The sequence below is a fragment of the Acomys russatus genome, chromosome 20 (genome assembly GCF_903995435.1).
Source record: "Acomys russatus chromosome 20, mAcoRus1.1, whole genome shotgun sequence".
NCBI lineage: Eukaryota > Metazoa > Chordata > Mammalia > Rodentia > Muridae > Acomys > Acomys russatus.
Window position 1 is genome coordinate 2,147,374 of NC_067156.1, and position 25,414 is coordinate 2,172,787.

At 39.2% G+C, this 25,414-nt stretch overlaps 1 protein-coding gene across 1 annotated transcript in view; it reads left to right on the forward strand.

Annotated features, from left to right (window-relative positions):
* Rbbp8 (RB binding protein 8, endonuclease) overlaps positions 1 to 25,197 on the forward strand; it is a 66,810-nt gene extending 41,613 nt beyond the window's left edge. The window contains exons 9-18 of the mRNA XM_051163086.1: positions 288 to 400; positions 1,275 to 2,163; positions 2,242 to 2,368; positions 6,238 to 6,326; positions 8,135 to 8,246; positions 13,040 to 13,180; positions 17,443 to 17,512; positions 20,945 to 21,041; positions 23,602 to 23,743; positions 24,881 to 25,197. Of these exons, the coding sequence (XP_051019043.1) occupies positions 288 to 400; positions 1,275 to 2,163; positions 2,242 to 2,368; positions 6,238 to 6,326; positions 8,135 to 8,246; positions 13,040 to 13,180; positions 17,443 to 17,512; positions 20,945 to 21,041; positions 23,602 to 23,743; positions 24,881 to 24,978 (1,878 nt within the window). The 3' untranslated portion in view covers positions 24,979 to 25,197. The remainder of the gene's footprint in view (positions 1 to 287; positions 401 to 1,274; positions 2,164 to 2,241; positions 2,369 to 6,237; positions 6,327 to 8,134; positions 8,247 to 13,039; positions 13,181 to 17,442; positions 17,513 to 20,944; positions 21,042 to 23,601; positions 23,744 to 24,880) is intronic.
* Positions 25,198 to 25,414: the final 217 nt, after the last annotated feature.

Below are 25,414 nucleotides of genomic sequence, written 5' to 3' on the forward strand. Positions count from 1 at the left end.
TTTATAAAGTATTAAATTATACTTATATAAAGTATTAAAAATAAGTAAATTATACTTATAAAGTATTGGGTTTTTCTCTTCATATTTTCATTATGATAAAATTTAGATAACAAAGTTGGCCATTTTAAAATCTAGAGTACAGAGATATTTATACATTCACAATATTATACAGTTCCCTTCTCTTCTAATTATATAGCTCTTCATTCTGGTTCCTTTTAATTTATTTAGTTTTGAGATTTGTTTGCATTGTAGCATTTATCAACTTTAAGTTTACTTTACTATTGAAGGAACCCCAAGGTCCTACAAGCCCTCTTGGAGATGAGCTCTACCACTGTCTCAAAGAAGATCACAAACAACAGCCTATTGGGGAATCTGCAAGAAGTAGTGAAGATAGTTTAAGGTAATTTTGAACATATAGCTTTTTTGTTTGTTTGTTTGTTTTTTAAATGTAGCTCCATTAACCCTACAAGGCTGAATTTCAGTAATGCTGCACTCCCCCCAAAGTAGCTGCAGGTATTATTTCTAGATCCTGTTCCTGCATTAAGTAGCATTAAGCGCTCTCAGTCTTGCTTTATCCCATTAAAGACACAGTCATTTCTTTGTATCTCTAAAGACTAAATATGTGGATGATGCATTTTATGTTATGTTTTGTGTGTGAGCCTGTGTGTATGTATGTGCACCATGTATTCCCAGGGGTCAGAAGAGCATGTCGGATCCCCCGGAACTGGAGTTCAAGATGCTTGTGAGCCTCCATGTGGGTGCTGGGACTCAACCTGGATCTTCTGCAAGAGTTGTTAGTCCTTTTAACCACGAAGCCACCTTTCTATCTCAATTTTTGGTTTTGTTTTGTTTTTCTCTAATTTCATAGTATTTACTAACTACTTATGGTGATAAAGCATTTTGCTTGCTTGGTTTTCTTAGATGTGTTTCTTACATTTACTTTACATTATGATAATAATGTGTCAAGTGAGTTTTATTACCCTTATCTTGTTTAAGATAGTATAGTTACTGAGAGCATTTACTGAGCTCTGAATTTAGTTCTATGGTTTAAATTGTTTTCATTGGAATTGCTCATAAGATTTAATAAAAGCAAAAGACTTTTGAGTCCTCAGTGGACTTTATTTCCATCTTCATCTTCTATTCTACCAAGTGGGAAGAAACCAACATTTGTGTTAATCATCTGTGTCTAATTAGTAGATAATGCCTTACTGTTCTGTATATTTTTTAATACCGTTTTTACAGTTTTTAAAAATTACTATATATTCTTTCTTTAGATTTTCAAACTCTGCTTCAAAGACACCTCCCCAAGAATTTACTGCTCGGGGGTCATCCCCTGTGTTTGGAGCTACCTCTGCTGTGAAAACCCATTTGGGTTTGAATACAAGTTTCTCCCCTTCTCTTTTAGACATTGGGAAGAAAAACCTTCTGAAGACAGGTCCCTTTAGCAACAATTCTGTTTCTAGATCAGAGAAAGTTAGATCAAAATCTGAGGATAATTCCCTTTTCGCACAACATGGTCTTGGGTCTGAAGTAAACAAGGTCATTAGCCAGTCCTTTCCTAATAAGCAGATACTTACAAATAAAAATGTAAGTGACTCTGTAGATGAGCAGGGTGGTGCTGATCACCTTAAAGATGTTACCACTGATAAATATTTGGTGCCTTTAAAGTCACTTGGAGGCAAAGCATCCAAAAGGAAGAGGACTGAGGAAGAGACTGAGCATGCAGTAAACTGCCCCCAGACTTGTCTGGGTAAGGAGAATGCTCTTCCTTTCCCGCTGGAGAGTCAGTTCTCCATGAATGGAGGCCATATGATGGATAAGCCTCTGGACCTGTCAGATCGCTTCGCAGCCTCTCAGCGTCATGAGAAGAGCCATGGAAATGAAGCTTCTAAAAACAGACTTAAGCAAGCCACCATGTATGATGCTTTGAAGCCTACTCCAAAGGGCTCTTCCTCAGGCCATAAAGCTGTGAGTGGGACCTGCACATCAACCAAAGACTCTTCAGAGACATATTGTGTACAACAGTGTGTACTCCAGTCCTCCAGTAAAGTCTCTCCAGACCATAAAACACCATTACAGATAAAAGAAGAAAACCCTGTCTTCAAAACCCCTCTGTGTTCACAGCAAAGTTTGGAGACAGAGAATCTTTTTGGTGACGTGAAGGTTTGTGTTAAATGCTCAGAGATTTTGATTAATATTGTTTGTGATTTCATCTAGGGGCTAATAATTATTTCTGTTTAGGGCGCTGGTTCTCTTGTGCCAACGAAAGTAAAAAGCAGATCAGTCCATGGAGGATGTGAGCTTGCATCAGTTCTTCAGTTAAATCCCTGTAGAGTTATTAAAGCCAAGTCTCTGCCAGACAACCAAGGTGTGTGCTCCTCTTTTAAACTGGGCAACGTTTAGTTTAGTCTTTAGACAAAAAGTTAGGGGGAAGATCTTATTTATTCCTGCATATATCTGTGCTTGTAGCATTTTTCTTACTGGTTTTATTTTACCTTGGATTTTTCTGCTCTTATTCTTTTTCAAAAATTATTTTAAATATTTTAATACATATTTCTAGATGTTTTTTGTTTTTGTTTTTTATTTTTAGTTTTTTGGTGTTTTGAGACAGGGTTTCTATGTGTAGCCTTGGCTGTTTTGTAGACCAGGCTGGCTTCGAAGTCACAGTGATCCACCTGCCTCTTGCCTCCTGAGTGCTGGGATTAAAGGCGTGCGCCACCACTGCCTGGCGTGTATTGGTTTTGTATATTTATCTATATAGTTCTTTCTTTTTTTTTTTAAAGACTTATTTATTATTATGTATACAGTGCTCTGCCTGCATGTATACCTGCATGTCAGAAGAGGGTGTCAGATCACATTATAGATGGTTATGAGCCCACCTTGTGGTTACTGGGAATTGAACTCAGGACCTCCAGAACAACAGTCAGTGTACTTAACCTCTGAGCCATTTCTCCAACCCGTATAGTTATTTCTTACTTCCTTTGCAAAAGTTTTTTTTTTCCGTGTAAAATATGTTTTATTGTTTTTAAAAGAGCTTAGGATTTGGTTTTAGATTAGGCTGCACGTCATCCATCAGTGCGGCATCTCTCTCACATCTCAACCGGCTTCAGCCAGCAAGACTTCATTAAATCCAAAAGAAAAGGAATAGCTTTAATTTTGAAGGAAAAGGTCCAGTTCTGAGAATAATTAACATTAGTCTTATTTAAGACAAAATGAGGGCTGTTTTATGATGCTTTATATACCTTTCTCCTCACACAGAACCAGGCATGTAATTCTATCTCAGCCAGACACTGATACTGATGGACACCTGCATGCACATAGCCTCACAGGAGCCCTTGGGCTGACACACAAATGCACACACGCACGCTTGCGCGCACCCCCCCCCCCCCCAATTCTGGCATATCAAATGGAAAGGTTTTGCTGGTACTGATCAAAACCCCAGGACGTCAGTCAGTCTAAACCTAGAGGGTAAGGTATTTTGATCTATGCTAAAGCAATCTATTGTCATGTTATTTTATGCATGCAGTGCTACATCCGCATGTGCACTGCCTGCCAGAAGAGGGCATCAGGTTCCTGTGTGCATGCCTGTAAGCCTCCATGTGGTTGCTGGGAATTGAACTCTGGACCTCTGGAAGAACAAACAGTGCTCTTATCTACTGAGCTGTCTGTCCAGTCCTGCAAAAACTTTTTAAAATGTATTTTAACTGTTCAGTTGGTTTTTTGTTTGATTGGTTTTTGTTTTTTAGTGCTTTAGAGGGAGGCAGTACTAGGGATCGAACCCAGGGCCTAGGTAAGCAGCCTACCACTAAGCTCGATCCACAGACCTAAACTATACAGAATGTTTAAAAAATAATTCATTATTCAAAATTTGTTCTTTACCCCTTAGATAGCCTACCTTTTTTTCTTTGCATTGAACGTTTTGTCGGTAAACTTATACAAATTAATAGGTTTTTAACTTCTTGTTTAAATCTTGTACACGTGAGTGTGTGCAACAAGCCCGCGTGCATGTATGTACATGTGCGTGTGCACATTTGTGCAGGTGTCTGTCCACCTTATTTTTAGGTGGTCTCATTGACCTGAAGCTCTCTGTAGGCTGGCTGCCAACAAGCCCCAGGGATCTGTCTGTCCCATGCCTGGTCTTATGTTTAGGGCCTCATGCTTGCTCAGCAAACACATTACCTTCTGAGGTCTCCCCAGCCCCTAAGTGTGTTGTTGAAAAGCAAATTGCCCCAATGTATGCTCTGTTTGCAGTATTTTTTTTTTTAAATCCTTGGGAGGTTAAGTTATGCTTTCATTATTGATTTATTTCCCTTTTTGCCTGAAGCACATCATTTAGTTGTTCCTCTTACAAAGGTTTCAGGCGCTAAGTGAAAATGTTGGGTTTGGGGGTGGTTTCTTTGTTGCTGTTTTCCCCACTGTTCCTATTTTCTTATCTCTTTGTTTGACTTTGTTTTCTTCGCTATTCCTTAGGGATCATACTATACCTGTTACCTTTGCAGCCTACTTGCAATTAGTAACATTTTTCTTCAAAGTCTTAAACTACAGTTTTGTAGTTGTCGTGTGTTATTTACATATAATACTACATTAAAATCCAAACAATTTTAACTTTCAAACAGTTACTTTATTGCAATACAGATCACCGACCATGAAAATGTCTCCTGTGTTCAGCCCATGGTTTGGGTGTGCTTACCAAGTTGTACTGCTTTCTGTACAATCTCAGCTTATCATCTGCTATACGTTTTCTTCCTTTCCAATTCTAGTTATCACTGTAGATTGAAATGTTGTAGAAGTTTTATATGAATAGACCTATTAAATGGGAAATCTGACTTCTTTCCCTTGGCACAATGACTTCTTTTTTTCTTTCTTTCTTTTTTTTTTTTTTTTTTTTTTCCGAGACAGGGTTTCTCTGTGTAGCCCTTGGCTGTCCTGGACTTTGTAGGTCAGGTTGGCCTCGAACTCGCAGCGATCCGCCTGCCTCTGCCTCCCGAGTGCTGGGATTACAGGTGTGCGCCACCACGCCTGGCTTTTTTTTTTTTTTTAAACAGTGATTTCTTTTATCTTTATTTTACTGTTACTATTACACATGTGATGTGTTTCTGTGGGTGTGTAGTGGCACAATATGTGTAGGCCAGGGCACAGCTTTGTGCGTTCTCTCTGTGCTTTCACACAGGTCCCCAGCTCCACACTCAGGTCACTATGCTCGCCTGGCAAGTGCCTTTGCCCTCTGAGCTATCTCTCCAGCACTGGCATTGTGTTTTCAGTTCCTAATCATATTGTAGTATATATCAATATTCCATCCCTATTTATTGCTGAGAAAATTTTATTATATGCCATCATATTTTCATCAGTTAATACCAATTTGCTGTCATTGTTACCTTTAAGAATAATACTGCTATGAGCATTTGCGTACAGATTTTTCTGAAATGGATGTTTTCTCTCTGCCACCCCTCCCTCACCCCACCCACAATTTACCTGGTACTAAAATTGCTGAACCACATATTAGCTCTTAGTTTGACCTTATAAGTATCTACCTATTTCCCAAAGCAGCTATGCCATTTCTCATTAACACTGATTGTGTGAAAGTTTCAAGTTTAGTGGGCATGGACAATCTCATTTTTGTCTTGCCTTTTTCTGATAGCTAGTCATATTGAGCACTTTTTTCATAATGATTATTGGCCATTTGAACTCTCCGGTAAGAATCTTTGCCCACTCTGAATTGGGATATTTATTTATTTTATAGGATTTAAATTTTTTTATGTGTATTTTGCCTGTATGCATATTTGTATCTTGTGTATTCCTTGTGCCTGCAGAGGTCAGAAGGGAATCAGATCTTCTGAACCTAGAGGGATAGACAGTTAAGAGCCACTATATAGATGCTAGGAACCAAACCTAAGCCGTCTGCAAGAAAAGTTAGTGCTTTTAATGGTCAAGCCATTTCTTCACCTCCTGGGGATATTTATTTTGTTTATTGGTTTTTTGAGACAGAGTTTTTTTTTTGTAGCGTTGGCTGTCCTAGACTCACTTTGTAGACCAAATTGGCCTCGAACTCAAAGAAATCTGCCTGCTTCTACCTCCCGAGTGCTGGCTCAGAATATTTATTTTTAGTATGTGCTGTGGTATTCTTTATATGTCCTAGGTGATTTGCAGAACATTTTCTATTCTGTGGGCCCCTAACATTTTAAAATTAAAATGGGTTTGTAACTTGTGCTTCTTCCTCCACCCACCCCTGTTTTCAAGATGTATCCTTTGAGAATATCCAGTGGAGTGTAGATCCAGGAGCAGACCTTTCTCAGTATAAGATGGATGTCACGGTAATAGATACAAAGGTAAGTTTGGAAAGTAGAACTTTCCCGCTTGTTTCTTATTGTATTGAATTATCAGTCCCCTTGAAATACTTTCTTACACGTGTCATTTATTGTGTATGTGTGCATGTACACATAGTGCACACCATGTGCATGTTATTTCATACATGTAGATGTCAGAGCACAGCCCTCAGGATTTGTTCCTCTCCTCCTCTCTTATAAGTCCTAGGGAATCAAACCCAGGTTGTCAGGCTTGTCGACAGGTGCACTTACCTACTGAGTCTTCTTGTCAGCCCAGGATAGCAACTCCTTAACACTTGCATGTGTTCTCTCTCCTTCCTTCTAACCAATGCTAATTTTGAAAGGTTAATAATACTTTCTGATGTTTTAAAGGCCTTTGATGTAAAACATTAGTATTTTTAAATGATAAAAATTATAGTTACATATTCCAAGTGATTTTGCCTTTATCATAAGTCATCCATCATATGCCCTTAGTTTTTTAGATAGGATCTCACTGTACAGCCCAGACTGGCCTCAAACTGACCCTCCTCCTGTATCAGCCCCACAAGTGCTGGAACTGTAGGTGTGTCCCACCATTCTAACAATTCCATCATATGTCTTGATTAGCTTTAATTTTTTTTAGATTGTTTTTATTTATTATATGTATTAGTTTTGCCTGAGGATACCGCAGAAGGTCAGAACATGGTGTGAGAATCCCTGGAATTGGAGTTACAAATGGTTGTGATCACCATATGAGTGATGGGAACTGAACCTGGCCCTCGGCAAAAGCACCCAGTACTTTAGACTAAGAAGCCATCTCTCTAGCCTTCTTGATTAGCCTTTAAAAAAAAAAAAGAAAGAAAGAAAGAAAAAGGAAGAAGAAAAATGTTAGGACATTGTTTTTTTTTTCCAGTTGACTTTTAAACATATAATTTGGGGTGTGTGTGTGTGTGTGTGTGTGTGTGTGTGTGTGTGTGTGAGAGAGAGAGAGAGAGAGAGAGAGAGAGAGAGAGAGAGAAAGTGTGTGTGACTATGTAGCTCTGTATGTCCTGGAACTCGCATGTGTTCCAGGCTGGCCTTGAACTCACAGAGACTGGCCTGCCTCTGCCTCCTGAGGGCTGAAATTAAAGATGTGTGTCACTACACCCAGCGGTGTTTTAGGGGTTTGTTGTTTGTTTTTCATTTGAACTGGTAATGTGTTTTTGCTTTGTGTTCAGGCTCCATATATTTACTAAAATTCTCCTACATGATGGCACATTAGGAAATTATCTAATTTATTAAAGTAACATCTGTCTATAAAAGAAATCACATTTGATTATTAAACTTGCTCTTCATGTGTATTAAAGTTTTTTCCTGCAACACAGATTGGAGAAGGTAGGTAAAGCACAAAGGACTTTAGTGGTAAATAAGTCTCCGTTTCCTTGGCCACAGTTCTCCTTTTCCTCAGATTGATATGAAGTGTTTATGTATTGAGGTAAAAGGTTCTACAGGCAAGAAAACCTAAATCTTTGTTTCTGAGATATAAAGGTAAATATAACTTAATGCTATAAAACTATAAAATTTGCTGGGCAGTGATGGCTCACACCTTTAATCCCGGCACTTAAGAGGCAAGCATATCTCTGAATTCAAGGCCAGTCTGGTCTACAGAGTCCAGGACATCCAGGGCTAAACAGAGAAACCCTGTTTAAATACAAAATAAAAATAAAATATTTTATAAAAATAAATAAAAAAGTAAGATTTTAATGAGTGCTTTAAATCCTTTTTGTGTTCAAAAGATGATGTAAGATTATGAAGGAATAATTGCTAAGCTTTTGGGTTTTTAATATATTTAGGATAGCAGTCACTCACGATTAGGAGGAGAAACAGTGGACATGGACTGTACGTTGGTCAGTGAAACCGTGCTTTTAAAAATGAAGAAACAAGAGCAAAAAGAAAAAAGCCCAAGTAAGACTTGTCTCGATTTTGGTTACTTTAATGAAATGTAGAATGAAATGTTTAGTTATATCATTATAGTGATACGTGCAGTAACTTTGTAAACTAGATTTTAGGACTTTTTTTTTTTTTAAGAATTTTTTTTTCATACATATATTCTAACCACACTTTTCCTCTCCCCCAACTCCTCCAAGATCCTCCCCACCCACCCCATTCCAAACCTTTTTTTTTTCCTCTTAAAAAAAAAAAAAAAAAGCAAAACAAAAAACAAAAAAGGAAAGAACCCACAAAAACAGAAACCAAAATATACAAGCAAAAAAACCAGTGAGACAAAAATTGCCCAAAGTTATATGAGACAAAAAAGTCTACAAAAATACCATTGAGTTCTGTTTATGTTGGCTGACTATTGCTGGGCATGGGGCCTACCCTGAAATGTGGTTAATATACCCAATGAAACTCTGTTAAAGAAAACCAATTTTTCCTTTGCTATTGATTGTCAATTGCAAATGGCTTCTTGATTCGATGTGGGAGCCTTTGTCCACTCGTTCTTTCAGTGCTGCGACCATCTCTGCAGGTTCATGTGTGCGTCTGTCCCTTAGTGTCTGAAAGACAACGTCTCCTTGCAGTCTCTTTGCCTCTGGCTTCTGCACTCTTTCACCTCTTCTCCACACAGCTCCCTGATCCCTGAGGGGAGGTGTTTGGTGAAGACATCTCCTGTAGGGCTGAGTGCTCCAAAGTCTCCCACTCTGCACATTGTTGGTCAGTATATTAGTTCCCATTTCCTGCAAGAAGAAACTGACGTGATGATGAGTCAGCAAGGCACTGACATGAGTGTAGCAAAATGCAGTAAACCATCATCTATTGTTCTTTCCTTTAACAAAACAATAGTATTTAGTTTTTCCCCAGGTCCATGGTATCCAGTCTCTTGGGCACCCTAGCGGTGTCAGGCATGGCTTCCCTCTCATGGATGGGTCCACCACCAGTGTTTAGGGCAGCGTATCTTGAAGGCAGGTCAGCACTGTAGGTCACAGGATCTGTAGCTGTGTGCTTAGGTACCAGCTTGATGTCTTCAGTCCCGTGAGGTACATGAGTGGTTTCCTTATCCGCGTTCACCAATAAGGCCTTCCATCAGCCTGTGGAGAGCCACCTGCAGCCTGGACAGCAGCCTGAGATGTCGAGTTCCATGGCACTCTGTGCCTAACAGCTCAACTGAATGTGCTCCATTCTTGGCACTGGGGGTTCACTTGGTGGTATACATGTCTGCTTGAGTATTGTCTCCCCCACTATTTGGTGACTCCATTTAGATTTTTTTCATATATATTTTAAAAGTCTTTACAGTAACAAGTTTCCAAATGGCCCACACTGTTCTCCTCACATTCCACTCTCCTCCCCACTTGGTCCCCTCACTCCAGTTCCCCTTGTGTGCCCCCAGCTCTGTCTTTCCATAACAACGTATTTCCCTTTCCCTGGAAGATCATGGCCTTGCTGATAATCCCTTACTTTGTACCTAACCTCTGGTTATATGGATGTAGCATGCATATTGAAGGCAAATGCTAACATCTAATCGGCGGGGCGGGGGTCTGAACTGCCTTATTCTAGAGCAGTGGTACTCAACCTGTGCGTTACAACCCCTATGAGGTCACATTTCCGATAATCCTACGTATCAGATATTTGCATTATGACTCATAACAGTAGCAAAGTTACAGCTATGAAGAAGCAAGGAAATAATTTTATGGCTAGACTCAGCACAACATGAGGAGCTGCATTAAAGGGTTTCAGCGTTAGGAGGGTTGGCACCACTGCTCGGAAAGATGATTTTCTAGCTCCATCCATTTACCTGTACATGTCATAATTTAAGTTTTGGTTTTTTGTTTCTTTCTTTGTTTGTTTTGTTTGTTGAGACAGGGTTTCTCTGTGTAACAGCCCTGGCTATCCTAGAACTCAGTCTGTAGACCAGGCTGGCCTTGAACTCAGAGTTCTGCCTCTGCCTCTGCCTCCCAAGTGCTGGGATTAAAGGTGTACACCACCAAGCCTGGCTCCATAATTTAATTTTTTAAAAATAGCTGAATAATATTCCATTGTCTAATTATACCAGTTTTCATTCTCCACTTATTTTTTAATTGGTGTGTTTGGTTTTTTCCCTTTTTGGTAATGTTAGGAGTGGTTTGGTTTTTAGTCTTTGCGACAGGGGTCTTGTTACATAGCTCAGGCTGGTCTTGAACTTGCAGTCTTTCTGTCTCACCCTCCTGAATTCTGACATTACAAGCTTGATCACCATGCCCAATTCCAGCTCTGTTAATGTTACGTTCTTGGTTATTTCAGAAAAAACATCCTTTAGCCATAACAATTTTATTTCAGAAATTCACTCTGTTTTCAGGGGTCAGTAAGGTCTACCCAGTAGTCAATTTGTAAACAGTCTTATTGTAGCGTGGCTTTGTTTGATTGTTGTATTTATTACCTGTGACTGCTCTCTACAAAGGCACAGTTGGTTAATTGATAGAGACGTTATGGCCCCATGAACCTAAAATATTTCCTGTCTAACTTTTTTTTTTTTTTTTAGAAAAATGTTTGCTTAACTCTGGTATAGACAACTTTTAGTATATATTACAGGTGAATCTTAAGAGCCTTTTTAGAATTACAGTTATTTTCTGAAGCAGTTTGATAAGAAGAGGGAATCTGTAGAAACGTATTGGCATAGATTTACAAATTACTACTAAGAAAAGGAAGTGTAGATAAGGAGTTAATCTGCCATATTCTGCCTCTACCAGGAAGAGGACTTAATCAAATCAGAGGCATCTACCTGTTTTGTAGTAAGAAAAATTTGTTAACTCTTTGCCAAAAGTTTTCCAAAAGACAAGGAGGCAACTAGGCCTGGTGGGCACTAACCAAGCATCTCTATCTAAGAGGCACACAGCATGAAGTGTCAGGAAACAAGTATATTATATAAAAGAGTGAGGGCCCACTCAGAAGATAAAGTACTGAAATCAAAGGGATTGCTTAATGATCTTCTGTTAGAAATTGTGAAGGCATTCCATCTGTGTGGCCAGTCTGCGTAATTGTCTACAGTCTACCTCCTTAAGCTGAGAACATTGAAATGTGCAGGTTTTTAAAAAATTAAGTTTATTTTATTTTTATGCGTGTTTTTTCTGAGTGTGAGTGTGTGTGTGTGTGTGTGTGTGTGGTGCCTATGGAGATAAGGATATGGTGTTAGATCCCTTGAAAGGTGAGTTAGAAATGGTTTGAACTACCATGTGGGTGCTGGGAAACAAGCCTTGGTCTTAACCCCTGAGCCATCTCTCTAATCCCTGAAGCACCTAGTCTTACATGTCTTACATGTCTAACTTTGAATCAAATACTCACTTAGTGCTCTAAATGTGGTGAGAAAACTTAGGAGTCCCTTTCTTAAAGTTGCTCCTTAGTAGTGAATAGCAAATTGTGTGGCCAAGCAGGTGCTATCACATCACCCTGCTAGAACAATGTGTGATACACTCACTGTATCTGTTGAAGCCATATTTGAAGAAAAGGACTCGGCCTCATTAAAGTAAGCCTCCTTAATGCAGAAATGAGGTACACCAATAAAATTCTCAACTACTGCTAATATCTTTGTATCCCTACTACATTAGACCTTGCAGGTGCTGTGATAGAAATAACAGAAAGTGTACAGGTATTTCACACTGGTAAGTTAGGCCAAACAGTAAGTCAGCACCTGAGCTCTGTGGTCACTGTAATAGGCACTGAATCTGTGTCTGGTTTTCCTAAATTGGTACTTTTTAAATTGATTGTATAATGGGTCATGTATTGAAATCTGTGAAAATGAATTCAGCACTTTGATGCAGTAGAGTGCGAATTCATTGTTTCTATCCATTTTTAATTACCAAGTGCTAACAGTGATTTTTATTGCTGTTTCGTTAGAAAAATAAGGAAGTAAGTTTAATGTCTGGTATTTATACACTTATTTATATTTAGCATTTTTCATCATATATTATGGTGTATTTTCTTGTTCTCAGTTTCCTTGATAAGAATTCTTTTGAACTTTGTGAATTATACATGAGTTGATAGAAGGGGAAAGTCTTCGGTATTTGTAAGAGATCCGGCTATGTGACAGTAACAAAAACTAGCTTTGTCATCGTAGGACAGCACCTGAAGTCACCATTAAACTTCTATAAATGAGCAGTAACTAACAACTAAGACTTAGGAGTTCATTCCTACCTCATTTGTCCTTGTGAGAATTAAGCCACACTGAAATAATGTTGGCCTAAAAGTCTCTAAATACTTTGGGAGAAAAAAAAATACACACACACACACACACACACACACACACACACAGAGTTTTAGTCACTGATTTCGACTCTTTTAACATTACAGCTTACAAGTAGTATTCTAGAATAATATTTTCAGCATGTCCAGGAATGCCCTTAACTCACTCCATATTCAATAAAACAGTCTTTACAACTAGACCTAAAGTCTATATTATAGTTGTGTTTTGTTTTAAGTATCTTTAAATACTCCATGTACTAAAGTTTTTTCCCACTTAACACTGTCTTTGAGAAGGTGTCATAAAACTGTGATGGTCTTAAAATCATTTTTCACACATGTATCTATGAGCATTTCATATATCCATCTATCTAAAAGAACACTCTTGAAGTTACAGCCTACAACCCACATGTAAGAATCTTCTCTAAAATAAATGCTCTCACAGATTGTATTACATTACTTTGTGGTGGTTACTATTAATCTGTGGTTCACACTGGACTGTATAGAAAGCCAAAGCTTACTTACTGCCTATCCTGTGCTTTTTTGTATAGATGGAGACATAAAAATGAATGACAGCTTGGAAGATATGTTTGATCGGACAACACATGAAGAGTATGAATCCTGTTTGGCAGATAGCTCTCCCCAGGTACCAGATGAGGAAGAATCGTCTGCTTCCACAAAGAAGCCAAGCAGTACGTATAGGCCTAATGTTACTGTGCACTATGTAAAGGTTCAGACGCTGATTTCTGTGCCCCTATATCTAGTTGCAGTCCTTGTTCTTGGAAATCTGCTGTCTAAACTTTGCTCCCCAGCTGTCCCAATATGTCATTTCAGTAAAGCAGTTTAACAGCTTAACTTTGCAGGAGAGAGAATAGGGCTGGACTTCCTGCCAGCCAGGGGAGGAGAAGAGAGGCAGAGGAAGTGGTGATTCGGCCACAGCAGGAGATGTCCAGGAGATACGAGGAGAGAGCAGGTTGAGCAGAGAAAGCCATAAGTGCAAGTATCTCAGGGATATGTGCTGGGAGGAAGCCTGATTGTCCTAGAGGATTAAGACTAGATTAATGCTGCTCAGTCTTGTGCTGGAAAGCTTGTTAAACAAGTATAATAGTTTGGTTTCAATTATTTGGGTGCTAGCTGGGTTAAGAAAGAAACTGCAATACACAATTTTAAAACAACCACTAACAAGTCTGTTTTCTCTTTAATTGTACATTTTCTATTATACTGAGTTCACTAAGTAATCAAGCTAATTAATAGAGGATTGATTAGAAACATTTCAAAAGTTATATGTTTCTTAAATAATGTTTTCAGTAATTAAAAAAATTACTTAGCTAGTGTTCTACAGGAAGTGTGGCAGTAGAGTACTCTGTCTATTTACTTATCTAGTATTTTGTAAGTAGTGTGACAGGAAAGGGTACTCTGTCCACTTAGAACTCCTAAGAAAATAATTGCAAGTTAAAATTCTTGCTAAGTATCTCATGTTACATTTAACACTGTCCATCTCAAAATTTCTTCTCATTAACTTTTTACATTTTTGGTTTCTAGAACTTCCATTTCTCAGAATATTCTTAAGACTTTCCGCCCCCCTCACATAGCATATTTGCTCACAGCTTTTATAGTCATTACTGAAAATTAGTACAAATGTGTATTTCTAGGTTTAGCATTAATGAATCCCAGTATTTGTGGATAATTGTTAAATACTTTTGTGTCACAGCCGGGTGTGGTGGCGCACACCTTTAATCCCAGCACTCGGGAGGCAGAGGCAGGCGGATCACTGTGAGTTTGAGGCCAGCCTGGTCTATAAAGTGAGTCCAGGATGGCCAAGGCTACACAGAGAAACCCTGTCTTGAAAAAAAAAAAAACCAAAAAAAAAAAAAAAAAAATACTTTTATGTCTCAGAAGTTTAAACTATAAATGTCTGAGCTAAGTTCCATATATTTCCTACCAAGTAACTTCTTATTTTTTCAACCACAAGCATAAATTTTAAGGTTTAACTTTTCATTTTCTCAACTCCCATACCAAAGTGCTTACTGATTTTTCTTCATAGAAAAAAGTAGGTTTGGGAAACAATATCAAAAGCTCATTCTGATATATTTTTATTTACTAGACAATTGAATGGTTCTGTTAGTAAACAGTCAGTGTATGTAGCGTTTGAGCAAGAAATCCTGAGTAAGAACCTGGGTGTGGTGGGGCATTCCTTTAATCCCAGCACTGGGGAGGCAGAGGCAGGCAGATTGCTATGAGTTCCAGACCAGCCAGGACTATTATAAAATAACTCTGTCGCGGGGGGGGTGAGGGGGAGGAAAGAAAGAAAAGAAATGAAATCCAGAGTAAGAAAATTTGAGGACAGGGAGTTAACAGCAAGTAGGCCATGGCACTGAGGACGCTCACCAAGGTGTGGAAGGAGCAGAAATGCACTCAGGCTCTAACCTGGCATAGAGCAGCATAAAGTGAGCAGCGTTGAGCCCAGCGGGGGCACAGTGGGGAGAGGCGCTGCGGCCGCTCCTGACCACTGACTTCAGTCCTGCGATCTACATGCTATGGAAGGAGGAGGCAACTCCCAGGATTTGTTCTCTGACCTCCACAGTCATGTGGCACCACAAACATGTACATGCACATTAAGTGAATAAATACAATTTAAAAATACAGGAGGAGAGAGAAAAACATGCACAGATTAACAGAAGCAGCAAAGGAAATTAACATGGTGCTCTGGACATGAGGTAGAAAGGAAATAGTTGTTCTGGAAACCAAGGGAAGATAATTTGTGAACTCATGGCACTCGTCTCCTTAGCACTGCACTAGAACCCTCCGTGGTATTGTTAGGACCAGCTAGACCCTGATACAATCCACTTACAAATTTTTGTTATTTTTCTTTTTTTGTTTTGTTTGGTTTTTGGTTCTGAAGACAGGGTTTCTCTGTATAGCTGTCTGTCCTAGAACTTACTCTGTAGACCAGGCTGGCCTTGAGCTCAGAGATCTGCCAGCCTCTGCCTCCCCAGTGCTGGAGCTAAAGGCATGCACTGCCGCCCAGTAGATTTTTGCTTTTCTACTCTGAGGGTCCGTGTCCTCCTGACTCTCTAGGTTTCATTATCTGCGCAGTGCCCATCTACCCAGTGGCTAAAATTAGAAATAGGAGAATCAATTTTTACATAGTTCATTTTTTATTACCAATCAAAATTAAATATCATATATTATTTATAGATATTATCATTGTTTTGTGATAATGATAAAAGCCCATGAAAGTCAAATTCAACAATGTCAGAATAAATCCCAGAAGCACAAAACTAAAACCTTAATGAAAACTGGAATTATTTGCTGTGGTAGTGGTGGCTTGCCTACCATGTGGAAAAAGTCTGTAAAGATTCTCCCTTACGTAGAAGGACAAATAAAGGTGGTATTGGGGTGAGATTTAGCCCAAGAACCAGAGGTTGGAATGAATGAGAAGTGAGGGTTATATTTGACTTTTTTTGGTTTTTCGAGACAAGGTTTCCCTGTGTAGCCTTGACTGTCTTAGACTTGCTTTGTAGACCAGGCTGGCCTCAAACTCATAACAATCCACTTGCCTCTGCCTCCCGAGTGCTGGGATTGAAGACATACGTCACCACACCCGGCTTGACTTTATTTTTCACCTTATTTTCATGCCCAGTCCAATGCCCTGGAGGTCCGGTCCAGAGCATACTGTACATTACCGTTTCTCTCTGTCCCTGTTCTATGGCCCTGCTATTTCACCTGTTCTAAAATTTCCACAGAATACTAGGATGGCCTTATTTTAAATATAAATTGGATTATTTTATGTTTTCAGCTAGAAATTTTTCAATGAAAAGCTATTTGAATAACCAATAAGCACATGAAGAAAGTGTTCATTATTATTGGGTATCAGGTATTGAATTCACATTTCCTGGGGTGATTAAAAAACACTGACAAACAAATATTAGGGTCCTACATATTGGTGACAAGAATTTAAAAAATTCAGAGGCTCATCATCAGTTCTGTACAGAATTAAGTATATGTCTATCACGGCATTTAACTCAGATAGACAGATAGACAGACAGATAGACAGACAGATAGATAGAGATATATGTTCTAAGAAAAGTGAAAACACTGTGCTTATGATTGTTCATAGCGTTAGGATTGTAGCAATGAAAAAATATTTATAACAGTATAATTTGTAGTAACTTAAAACTGAAAAAGCCTGCATAGCCATCAGCAAGCTAATACATCAAAACAACATAGATAAACCTCTAACTTGCTAAGATGGGAAAATAAAAATGATTTTTAATTGTAAATTATTTATTTATTTAGTATGTAATTGTAAAAGAAGCTATTTGGTGAAAGAATTCAAATTAGTGTTGAGGAAGAGGTGGAAGAGAACACTGCTATATATAAGAAACAAAAGAGTAATAAAGTCAGAAATGATGGGAATTTTTAAAATTTGTCAATTTTCTGATAAAATTATTTCTCTTTATTTTAAATCATGACCTATCTTAAAGATGCATTACACAAATTAATAGGACAAATAAGTGAGATATACTAAAAGATGTCTACTGATACCTCCTGCCAAATGATAGCAGACATCTGGATAGCTCTGTTAATCTGAAGTACTTCATGTGCCAGGTGTGGTGGCACACATGCCTTTACTCCCAGCACTGGGGGCAGGGGTAGGTAGATCTCTACCCCTTGCAGCCAGCCAAGTAGTAGGCCACATAGTGAGGCCCTATCTCAAAGCAAATAAATTAATTAAATATTTCCTGAAATGTAATTTTTAGTTTAGTAACTTTGAGGTAAATCACTACTACCTTTATGTAGGTGCAAAATAGAAAATTTAAATGAATTGCCCACCAGGACTCAAGTGTGAAGATCAGTAAAAAGGGAAATTTTGGTATGTGTTATAGTGCTTTCCAAGCAAACTGATTATTTTTCACCAAGTTCTATATGTGTGAAATTCTCTTGTTTACAGTACATGGTGATAAACATGATAGAGTCAAGCAGAAAGCATTTGTGGAGCCATATTTTACAGATGAAAAGAGGTAAGTGGTCTTACTTAAATTACTATTGTGATTGGAAATAGAGCTGTCTTTGTCATTCTGTAAGCTATTCCATTGTTGCTTTTATTAAAATAAATAATTTATAAGGAGACTGGGACCATCAAAAACTATATAGTTAAAAAAACAAACAAACAAAAAATCCTGCCTCAAAAAAAAAAAAAAAAAAAAAGGGAAACCAGTCCATGGTCATCAATGCTTGTAATGGAGGCAGAGGCAGGTAGATTTCTGAGAGTTCAAAGCCACCTGGTCTACAGAGTAAGTCCAGGACAGCCAGGGCTACACAGAGAGAGACCCTGTCTCAAAAACGAAAAAAGGAGGAAGAGGAGGGAGGAGGAAGAATAAATCACTTAGAGCCAGACTCACATCTCTAATGCCAGCACTGGGAGACTAAGGCAGAACAGTTGCACATTTGAGACCACCCTGGCTATACAGTCTTTGTTTTGTTTTGTTTTGTTTTGTTTTGTTTAACAAAACAAAAACAACAATAAAACATCATCTATGGGGCATGGAGGCTAGGAATAAGCCCAGTGAGTAACAGGCTTGCCTAGCAGACACAAGGGCCTGAGTTCAAATCCCCAGCACCCTCATGAAAGGCCAACCCTGATCAGTGCGAAGGTGGGCCTGGGGGCTTGCTGGGCAGCCAGGGAACTAGCTGAGGTCCAGTTAGAGACCCTGCTGGAGAAAGCCGAGGACACTGTTGGATGAGTAGGAAAGAGGGACACTTAGATCAAAATACACTGCGAAATTTTCAAAGAACAATTGTTGGCTCTGTTTTTTTATAATAAAACTTTATTATACAACCCAACTAGTTTACACAAGAAGGAAAAAAGAGTTAAAGGGACAAAAGAGTGAACCTTCTGGTATCCGTTCCCCGGGACGGGTCTTAGGTGTCTCTCTGGCCCGCCTGCTGGTCCAGCCGGTCAGCTGCTCCCCTCGCTCTCTCGCCCAGCTGACTTTGTTGTTCTCTCCTCCCCAACTGCCTGAGTCAAGTGGGAAGGACCGGCTCCTTCTCCCAGTGAGGGTCAATTAGAAAGACAATAGTCCAGGTGGGGTTCCTAGGTCTGTTTTTTTGAATTTTAGACCTGGGATGGCTCCACTCAGTCTGTCACAAGGTATTCATGGGGTGCCCCAAGGGTAAAGCCCACCAAGACTGCTCCCACCTGTGACAAGGCTTATTCTTTCCCACAAACAATAAAAAGTTTGTTTGAAGGCATGCTGATGTCCACCTGTGACCGCCACATGTGCTCTCATGGGCAAGCGCATGCACGCACATTGCCTTTTACTTGTAAACAAAGAGGCTGGACAAATTCTTGTTACAAGCCTCCTGGGACAAACAGTTCCCTGGATATTTTTTTTTTTACAACTTCTTTGTGTCTGATAGAAATACCTGGGGCTGGGCTGGAGAGATGGCTCAGTGGTTAAGAGCACTGCCTGCTCTTCCAAAGGATCTGGGTTCAATTCCCAGCACCCACATGGCAGCTCACAACTGTCTGTAACTCCAAGATCTGACACCCCTACACCAAGGCACATGAATTAAAATTTAAATAAAATGTATTTTTTTTAAAAAGAAAGAAATCCCTAGGGCTAAGAAGAAGAGCATTTCTCCATGGGACCTGAGTTTGGTTCCCAGCAGCCACATCAGATGGCTCACAGTTGACTGTAACTATAGCTCCAGGGGATCCACCCCCCTGTAGTGGCCTGGGAGAGGCACAGCAAAACACACCTGTGTGTGTGGGTACTCTTCGGCAAGTGATACATGTTATATGAGCCTTTTTCTACTTTACCAATTTTTATTTAATTGTATATCCTAGAAATTAGTTGACTTGTAAATAATGATAGGTTTGTGGGGTTTTTAGCTGTGTTAGGTGACTGTACTGTGACTTCTTCTCCAGCAGTAAACACTGGGTCATCAGTGAGCACCTTGGCTCTTCATCTTTGAGATGTCTAGCTTAATGTGAGGTTACAAAGTAGGAGCTTCTATTTTAGTTGTTTCTAGACATTCACTAATTTTTCAAATATGAGTTGTTTCATCTCTGAAGTTACTGGCTACGGTAAGTGCGTTCAGGTAGCAGGATGGTAAAGGTCTCAGTTATCTTGATTGCTGCTGCTGCTCCTCCTCCTCCTCCTCCTCCTCCTCCTCCTCCTCCTCCTCCTCCTCCTCCTCCTCCTCCTCCTGGTGAACTAATTACTTGTCTCGTTGCTGTGACAAGATACCTAAGAGTAACATGGAAAAAGACAGGGTTTGTTTTGGCTCACAGTTCTAACATGCAGGTCATGGTGGGGTGTCAGAGCAGCAGGAGCGGAGGCAGCTGCAGAGCATGATGGATGCTAGTGCTCAGCTCTCTTCCCTCTGGGCCCCATGGACGGCATCACCCACAGCTACTCAGTACTCCAAGGCACACAGAGGCTACGCTGACTTAGTCCCTCAGAGACGTGCCTGGAAACTGTCTTGAGTGAGTCTAGCCACTGTCAAATTGACAGAATTATACATCAAACCTGGGGCCTAAGCTTTTAAGTAATGCCTTGCTTCTAGTCTTCTAGAGAATTTCTTCTGCCTATATTATAGTCAGAGGGAAGGATATGGTAAAAATGGGCTCTCCATAAACCTGGATTTCATGAAGTCTTTGAAAAAATACTGTGTAGCAATATGTTTACCCATCCTCTCATGCTCTCCCTTCTTTAATTCACACATTACCCTAGAGTTGGGGAGTTCTTAAAAGTTAAAACCCAGAAGGCACCTATAGCTTAGTGTAGTTAGTTAGAAATAGTGTAATTACAGTTTGTTTTGAAGAAAAATGCTTTCCAAGTAAAGGGAGTTAATAATCAAATATTCAGAAGAGTAGGTGTGTCTCCAAGAAAAATCATTTCAAAAGTCATCTTTTATGTTTCTGAGTGTTTATAACTCATCATGTAGTTGTCTTCTATGAACTTAGATTTAAATATGTATGCATGTATGTATGTATGTATGTATGTATACAAAGCACTAAACTAAGAAGGGAACCATTAAGAGGAGATTTTTAAGGGAAGGAGTAGGGAAGTAGAGTAAGCACCTGTGACAGCATAGTGGACAGGGCGCCTGACAGAGAAGACGGCCCAGCAAGCACGGGAAGTGAGGGTGGAGGAGCACTAGAGGAAGGGGGCGAATGAGAGTGTGTGGGAGGTGGCACCGTGAACCTGTTACTCTGTGTGCTGACCTGGTACTAGTATAAAAATTCTTGGAATATAGTAGGCATTTAATAAATACTTGAAAGGAATCATTTGTTTAACTAATATATAGAAGGACATCTCAAGTAAAATGAGTGTTTTGGGGGGATTATTTCTCTTCTGAGTTTTTACAGTTTTAATTCCTATTTTAAACCAAAAATCCTTCTAGTAACAAGTAGGTTAACTTTCATTTCCTTTTTTTTCCTCCAGAGACACTAGCATACAGAATTTTCCTCATATTGAGGTAGTTCGGAAAAAAGAAGAGAGAAGGAAATTGCTTGGGCACACGTGTAAGGAGTGTGAAATTGTAAGTGTTAATGGAGGTGCTTCTTTTGAAGTATGATTTTATAGATTACAAGTGCATGACTTAAAAATCACAGATACAGATCTTATTTATATTCAGAAACCTTGTTTGATTTAGCTAGGACCAGCATATATTAGTTAGATAGGAATAACTGAAAGTGAGTGCCCCCAACTGAGGCCTAACCTAATTCTTTTTAAAGTTGCATTTACTTAGGTAGTATGGAGTGGGGCACATGGACCACAGTGGTCAGAGCTCACCTGTGGGAGCTGGCTTTCTCTTCCCATCACGTGGGTGCTGGGGACTGAGCTCAGGCTCTCGGGCATGGTGGGCAACAATAACTTGCTGAGCCATCCTGCAGAGATCCTAAACATTAATTCTTATGACTGTCTCAAGACATTATGTGCCACTTTCCTTTTCTATAGTTACTTGCAAATGCTGATGTACCTGTACCATTTAGAGAAATTGATACTTGTGCAGCAAACTAACGTTCTTTTCACGGTCAGGAAATAAGGTGTGCCCATGACTTTAAAGAATCAGTACAACTATAAGCCCTGTTTTCCTGAGTTACTTTTTATCTCAAAAATAGTAAAAATAAGCTTTCTTTCATCCTTAGAGCACATATTTTTTTTCCTTTTTTACACTGGCTTCTTATGCTGAAAATGTCAATACTAATTATCCTATTAATATATTGTCTCAGACAGTTTTTTTTATCTTAAAATGTGCTGTTTTTATTTTTTGTCTCACTATCTATCAGCTGTCAGATGCCTCCTTCAACATCTAAGTTTCTCATCTATATTTTCGTATTAACTATAATCAAAGCACATTAAAATAGCATGCATTGGTTACAGTAAGGACTTGGTGAAAACGTGCTCTTACTCACAGCAGGAGTATAGACTAGGACCCTGTTTTGAAAAACAATTTGGCAGTTGTTGTAGTTACTTTCTGTAGCTGTGATGAATCATGATGAAAAGCAGCTGGGGAGGAAAGGGCGTGTTTGGCTCACACTTGAACGCCACAGTTCCTTCACGGAAGGAAATCAGGACAGGAACTCACACTGGCAGGAGCCTGGAGGCCATGGAGGAGTGCTGCTCACTGGCTTGCTCCACCTGCTTTCTAATAGCAGCCAGGACCACACACCCTGGGATGGCCCCTCTCCCGTGGATCACTAATTGAGAAAGTGCCCCAAGGGGTTGCCCGCAGGCAGTCTGATGGGCACATTTCCTCAGTTGACGCTCCTCTTCCACGTGTATTAGCTTGCATCAAGTTAATAAAACAACCAGCTCATCGGTACAAATCTTGTACTTATATCTTGAAATTTCATAGCACAAACATTGTTGATCTGCTTTCCTTCTCAATAATCACTTCCTTTCTTGCTGTTCAGCCATTGAAAATGATTGTTTCTTTCATTTTATGTAGTTCTGCTAGTTATTTACTGTAAAATAGTTTTTTAAATGCTACAAATAAATTAATCAAGGTACAGATATTATGTACTTAAATGTAATCTGTATTTGCTGTTTGTAAATGTATCCCAATGTCTATTCAAAGTGTATTATTAAAAGTGCAGGGTAGTGACCACATACCACATGTGTAAAAACACATGTGTTTCCTACATTCAGTTCTTATGCTTCAGGACACAGTCTCTTACATGTCTGGTTTGGGTTTGCTTTGGTTTTGGTTTTGTTTTTTTTTTTTAAGACTTATTTATTATTTAATACATATTCTGCCTGCATGTGTGACTGTCCGCCAGAAGAGGGCACCAGATCTCATTGTAGGTGGCTGTGAGCCACCATGTGGTTGCTGGGAATTGAACTCAGGACCTTTGAAAGAACAGTCAGTGTCCTTAACCTCTGAGCCATGTCTCCAGCCCCTGGTTTTGTTTTGTTTTTAAGGAAAGATTTTAGTTGCTCTCTATGCTCTTTGCACATATCAGTAACTTATCTTTCAGCACATCCCACTGATTTACCTTCAGAACATTGCCGTCAGAGTCACTTGCTGCTCTCCACACCCACTGCATGTGCAGACCCATCCCAGCCTGCTCTGCCCTTCACCTTTCAGAGCCTGGCAGAACGTGAGCAAGAAGACAGTCCTCATACGCTCACCTCCGTATTTCCCCTTCTTTTCTTTTCTTTTTCTCTTTTTTTTTAATCTCCTATATACAGTGACGGTCTTGTCCATTTTTTCCTACTTTTAGAATAAAAGTTAAATTGGGCCAGTAGTCTGCCAGTACCTTTGACTGTCTTCTCAGCTAAGTAGAACCCAGGCCTAGGGCAGTTTCCTGTCGCTGTGCCAGCAAGGGATGGTGACTGTTAGTCAGGGTTAAGATACAAGCTGCGTCTCACTTATGAATCAAGCAAGCATTTCACATTATCAGCATGGAATGTTTTATTATTATTGTTGTTGTTGTTATTGTTATTATTATCATCATCAGTTACTAAAATACCATCAGTAAGCATTATTTCCTTAGGGTCTTTAATTTAAATACTTTCTTAGCTTCTAGTCTATAGTAAGTAAACAAGCACTCTGTTATTTCTAAATGGAAATTTTTACCTGTTTTTATTGTTAGTATTATGCAGATTTGCCAGCAGAGGAGAGAGAAAAGAAGTTGGCTTCCTGCTCAAGACACCGATTTCGCTACATTCCACCCAACACACCAGAACATTTCTGGGAAGTTGGTTTTCCTTCTACTCAGACGTGTCTGGAAAGGGGTAGGAATATAGATTTCAGTATTTTAGATTTTTAAAAAAAGAAATGTTGTATAGACCTAACTTTGAATATAAACCTATAACTCTCTTTGTCTTGAGCTGTACGTTGGGAGCTGCTTCTGCAGCTTGCAGGTGAGCTCCTGACTAGGAAAGAGGGTCTTTCCCCTGCTCTGTTCGTTTACTTGTCATTGACACTGGTGATAACCACTTTGCTGTGACTTGGCTTGGTTTGTCATCAGATTTCAAAAGCAGTTTCATCCTGAGGTTCGAATGTTGACATGCCGCCAGTTCCTTCAGTTTGGCACTTACATTTAATATGCATCATCAAAGCTAATTTTTGGAGTAGTGATTTTTGCTCCTCACTGTCACCAGTGTCACTGTGTTAAAAATAAATGGCTATACTGAAGTTTTATGAAAAGGGATGTATTTTCCCGAGATATGACTGGCAAGTATAATAATGTTCAGATTATAATTTGACTATGAGGAATATGGCATTTAATTTATTTGTAGACTTTTGGACTTAGGCCAATATTTTAAGTGACATATATCTAAAACCTTTACCCAGAGAAAGATATAACAGTGAACGCGTATCAAATGATAAAATGACCACTAGACTTTCAGTTCAGCTTCACCCTGTTACATTGTTTTCAAATTTACTAAAGATTTACTTGTGACTAGCACCTGAAGGTCACCCTCGCTTTTAAAAAAGCTGCAAATATTTAACTATAAGAAAACTACACAATCAGCTAGGCACTGTGACACACACCTGTAATCCCAGCCCTTGGGAAGTAGACACAGGTGGATCTCTGTGAGTTCAAGGCCAGCCTGGTCTACAGAGTGAGTCCAGGACAGCCAGAAAGAAGTACACAGAGAACGCTGTCTCAAAAAACAAAAAGCAGACCAACCAACAAAAAAACCCAAGTTAATTATGTAATGGATATATGCTGAAAGAAATGTTGTTTTTGTTGTTTGGTGTTTTAAGATAGGGTCTCATGAAGCCCAGGCTGGTTTTGAATTCCTAACCCTCCTGCCTACACTTCTCAAGTGATGGGATTACAGACATGTGCCACCATGCTCATCTGTGCTGAAAGAAATGCATGTTGATAATGTACTGTTCTAAAGTCATAATTTGTTTTTCAGGATACATCAAAGAAGAGTTTGATCTTTGCCCTCGTCCCAAAAGACGGCAGCCTTACAACGCAGTGTTTTCTCCGAAAGGCAAGGAACAGAGGACCTAGATGTTGGAGTAAAAGCATGACAGAAGACCACCTTTCTATTTTTCATTTTAGTTATTTATAGTTAAAGTTGTAATAAATATTGATCTTTGATTTTTTTTTTGATTTATAAATTGATTTATAAATGAGTTTTCTATTAAAAATATTTTAAATGGCATTTACCTACCACACAGTAACTATTTAATATGAGGATGTGTTGTTTTGGGATTGTTTGTTTGTTTGTTTGTTTGTTTGTTTTTCTTTAACACCTTTAAGCAATAAGGCATTTCATTTTGCACTCTAACTTAAGGGTTATTTACTTTATTTGGTAATTGCTTTTGAGATATGGATATGCTACCTATAATTTGTTCTTTATGGGTCTCCTTATCCTGTCTCCTTTGGTGTGTACCTGCAGCGTGCCCTCCTGGGATTCTTCATGGGTTTTCAGTTGTGCATTAAC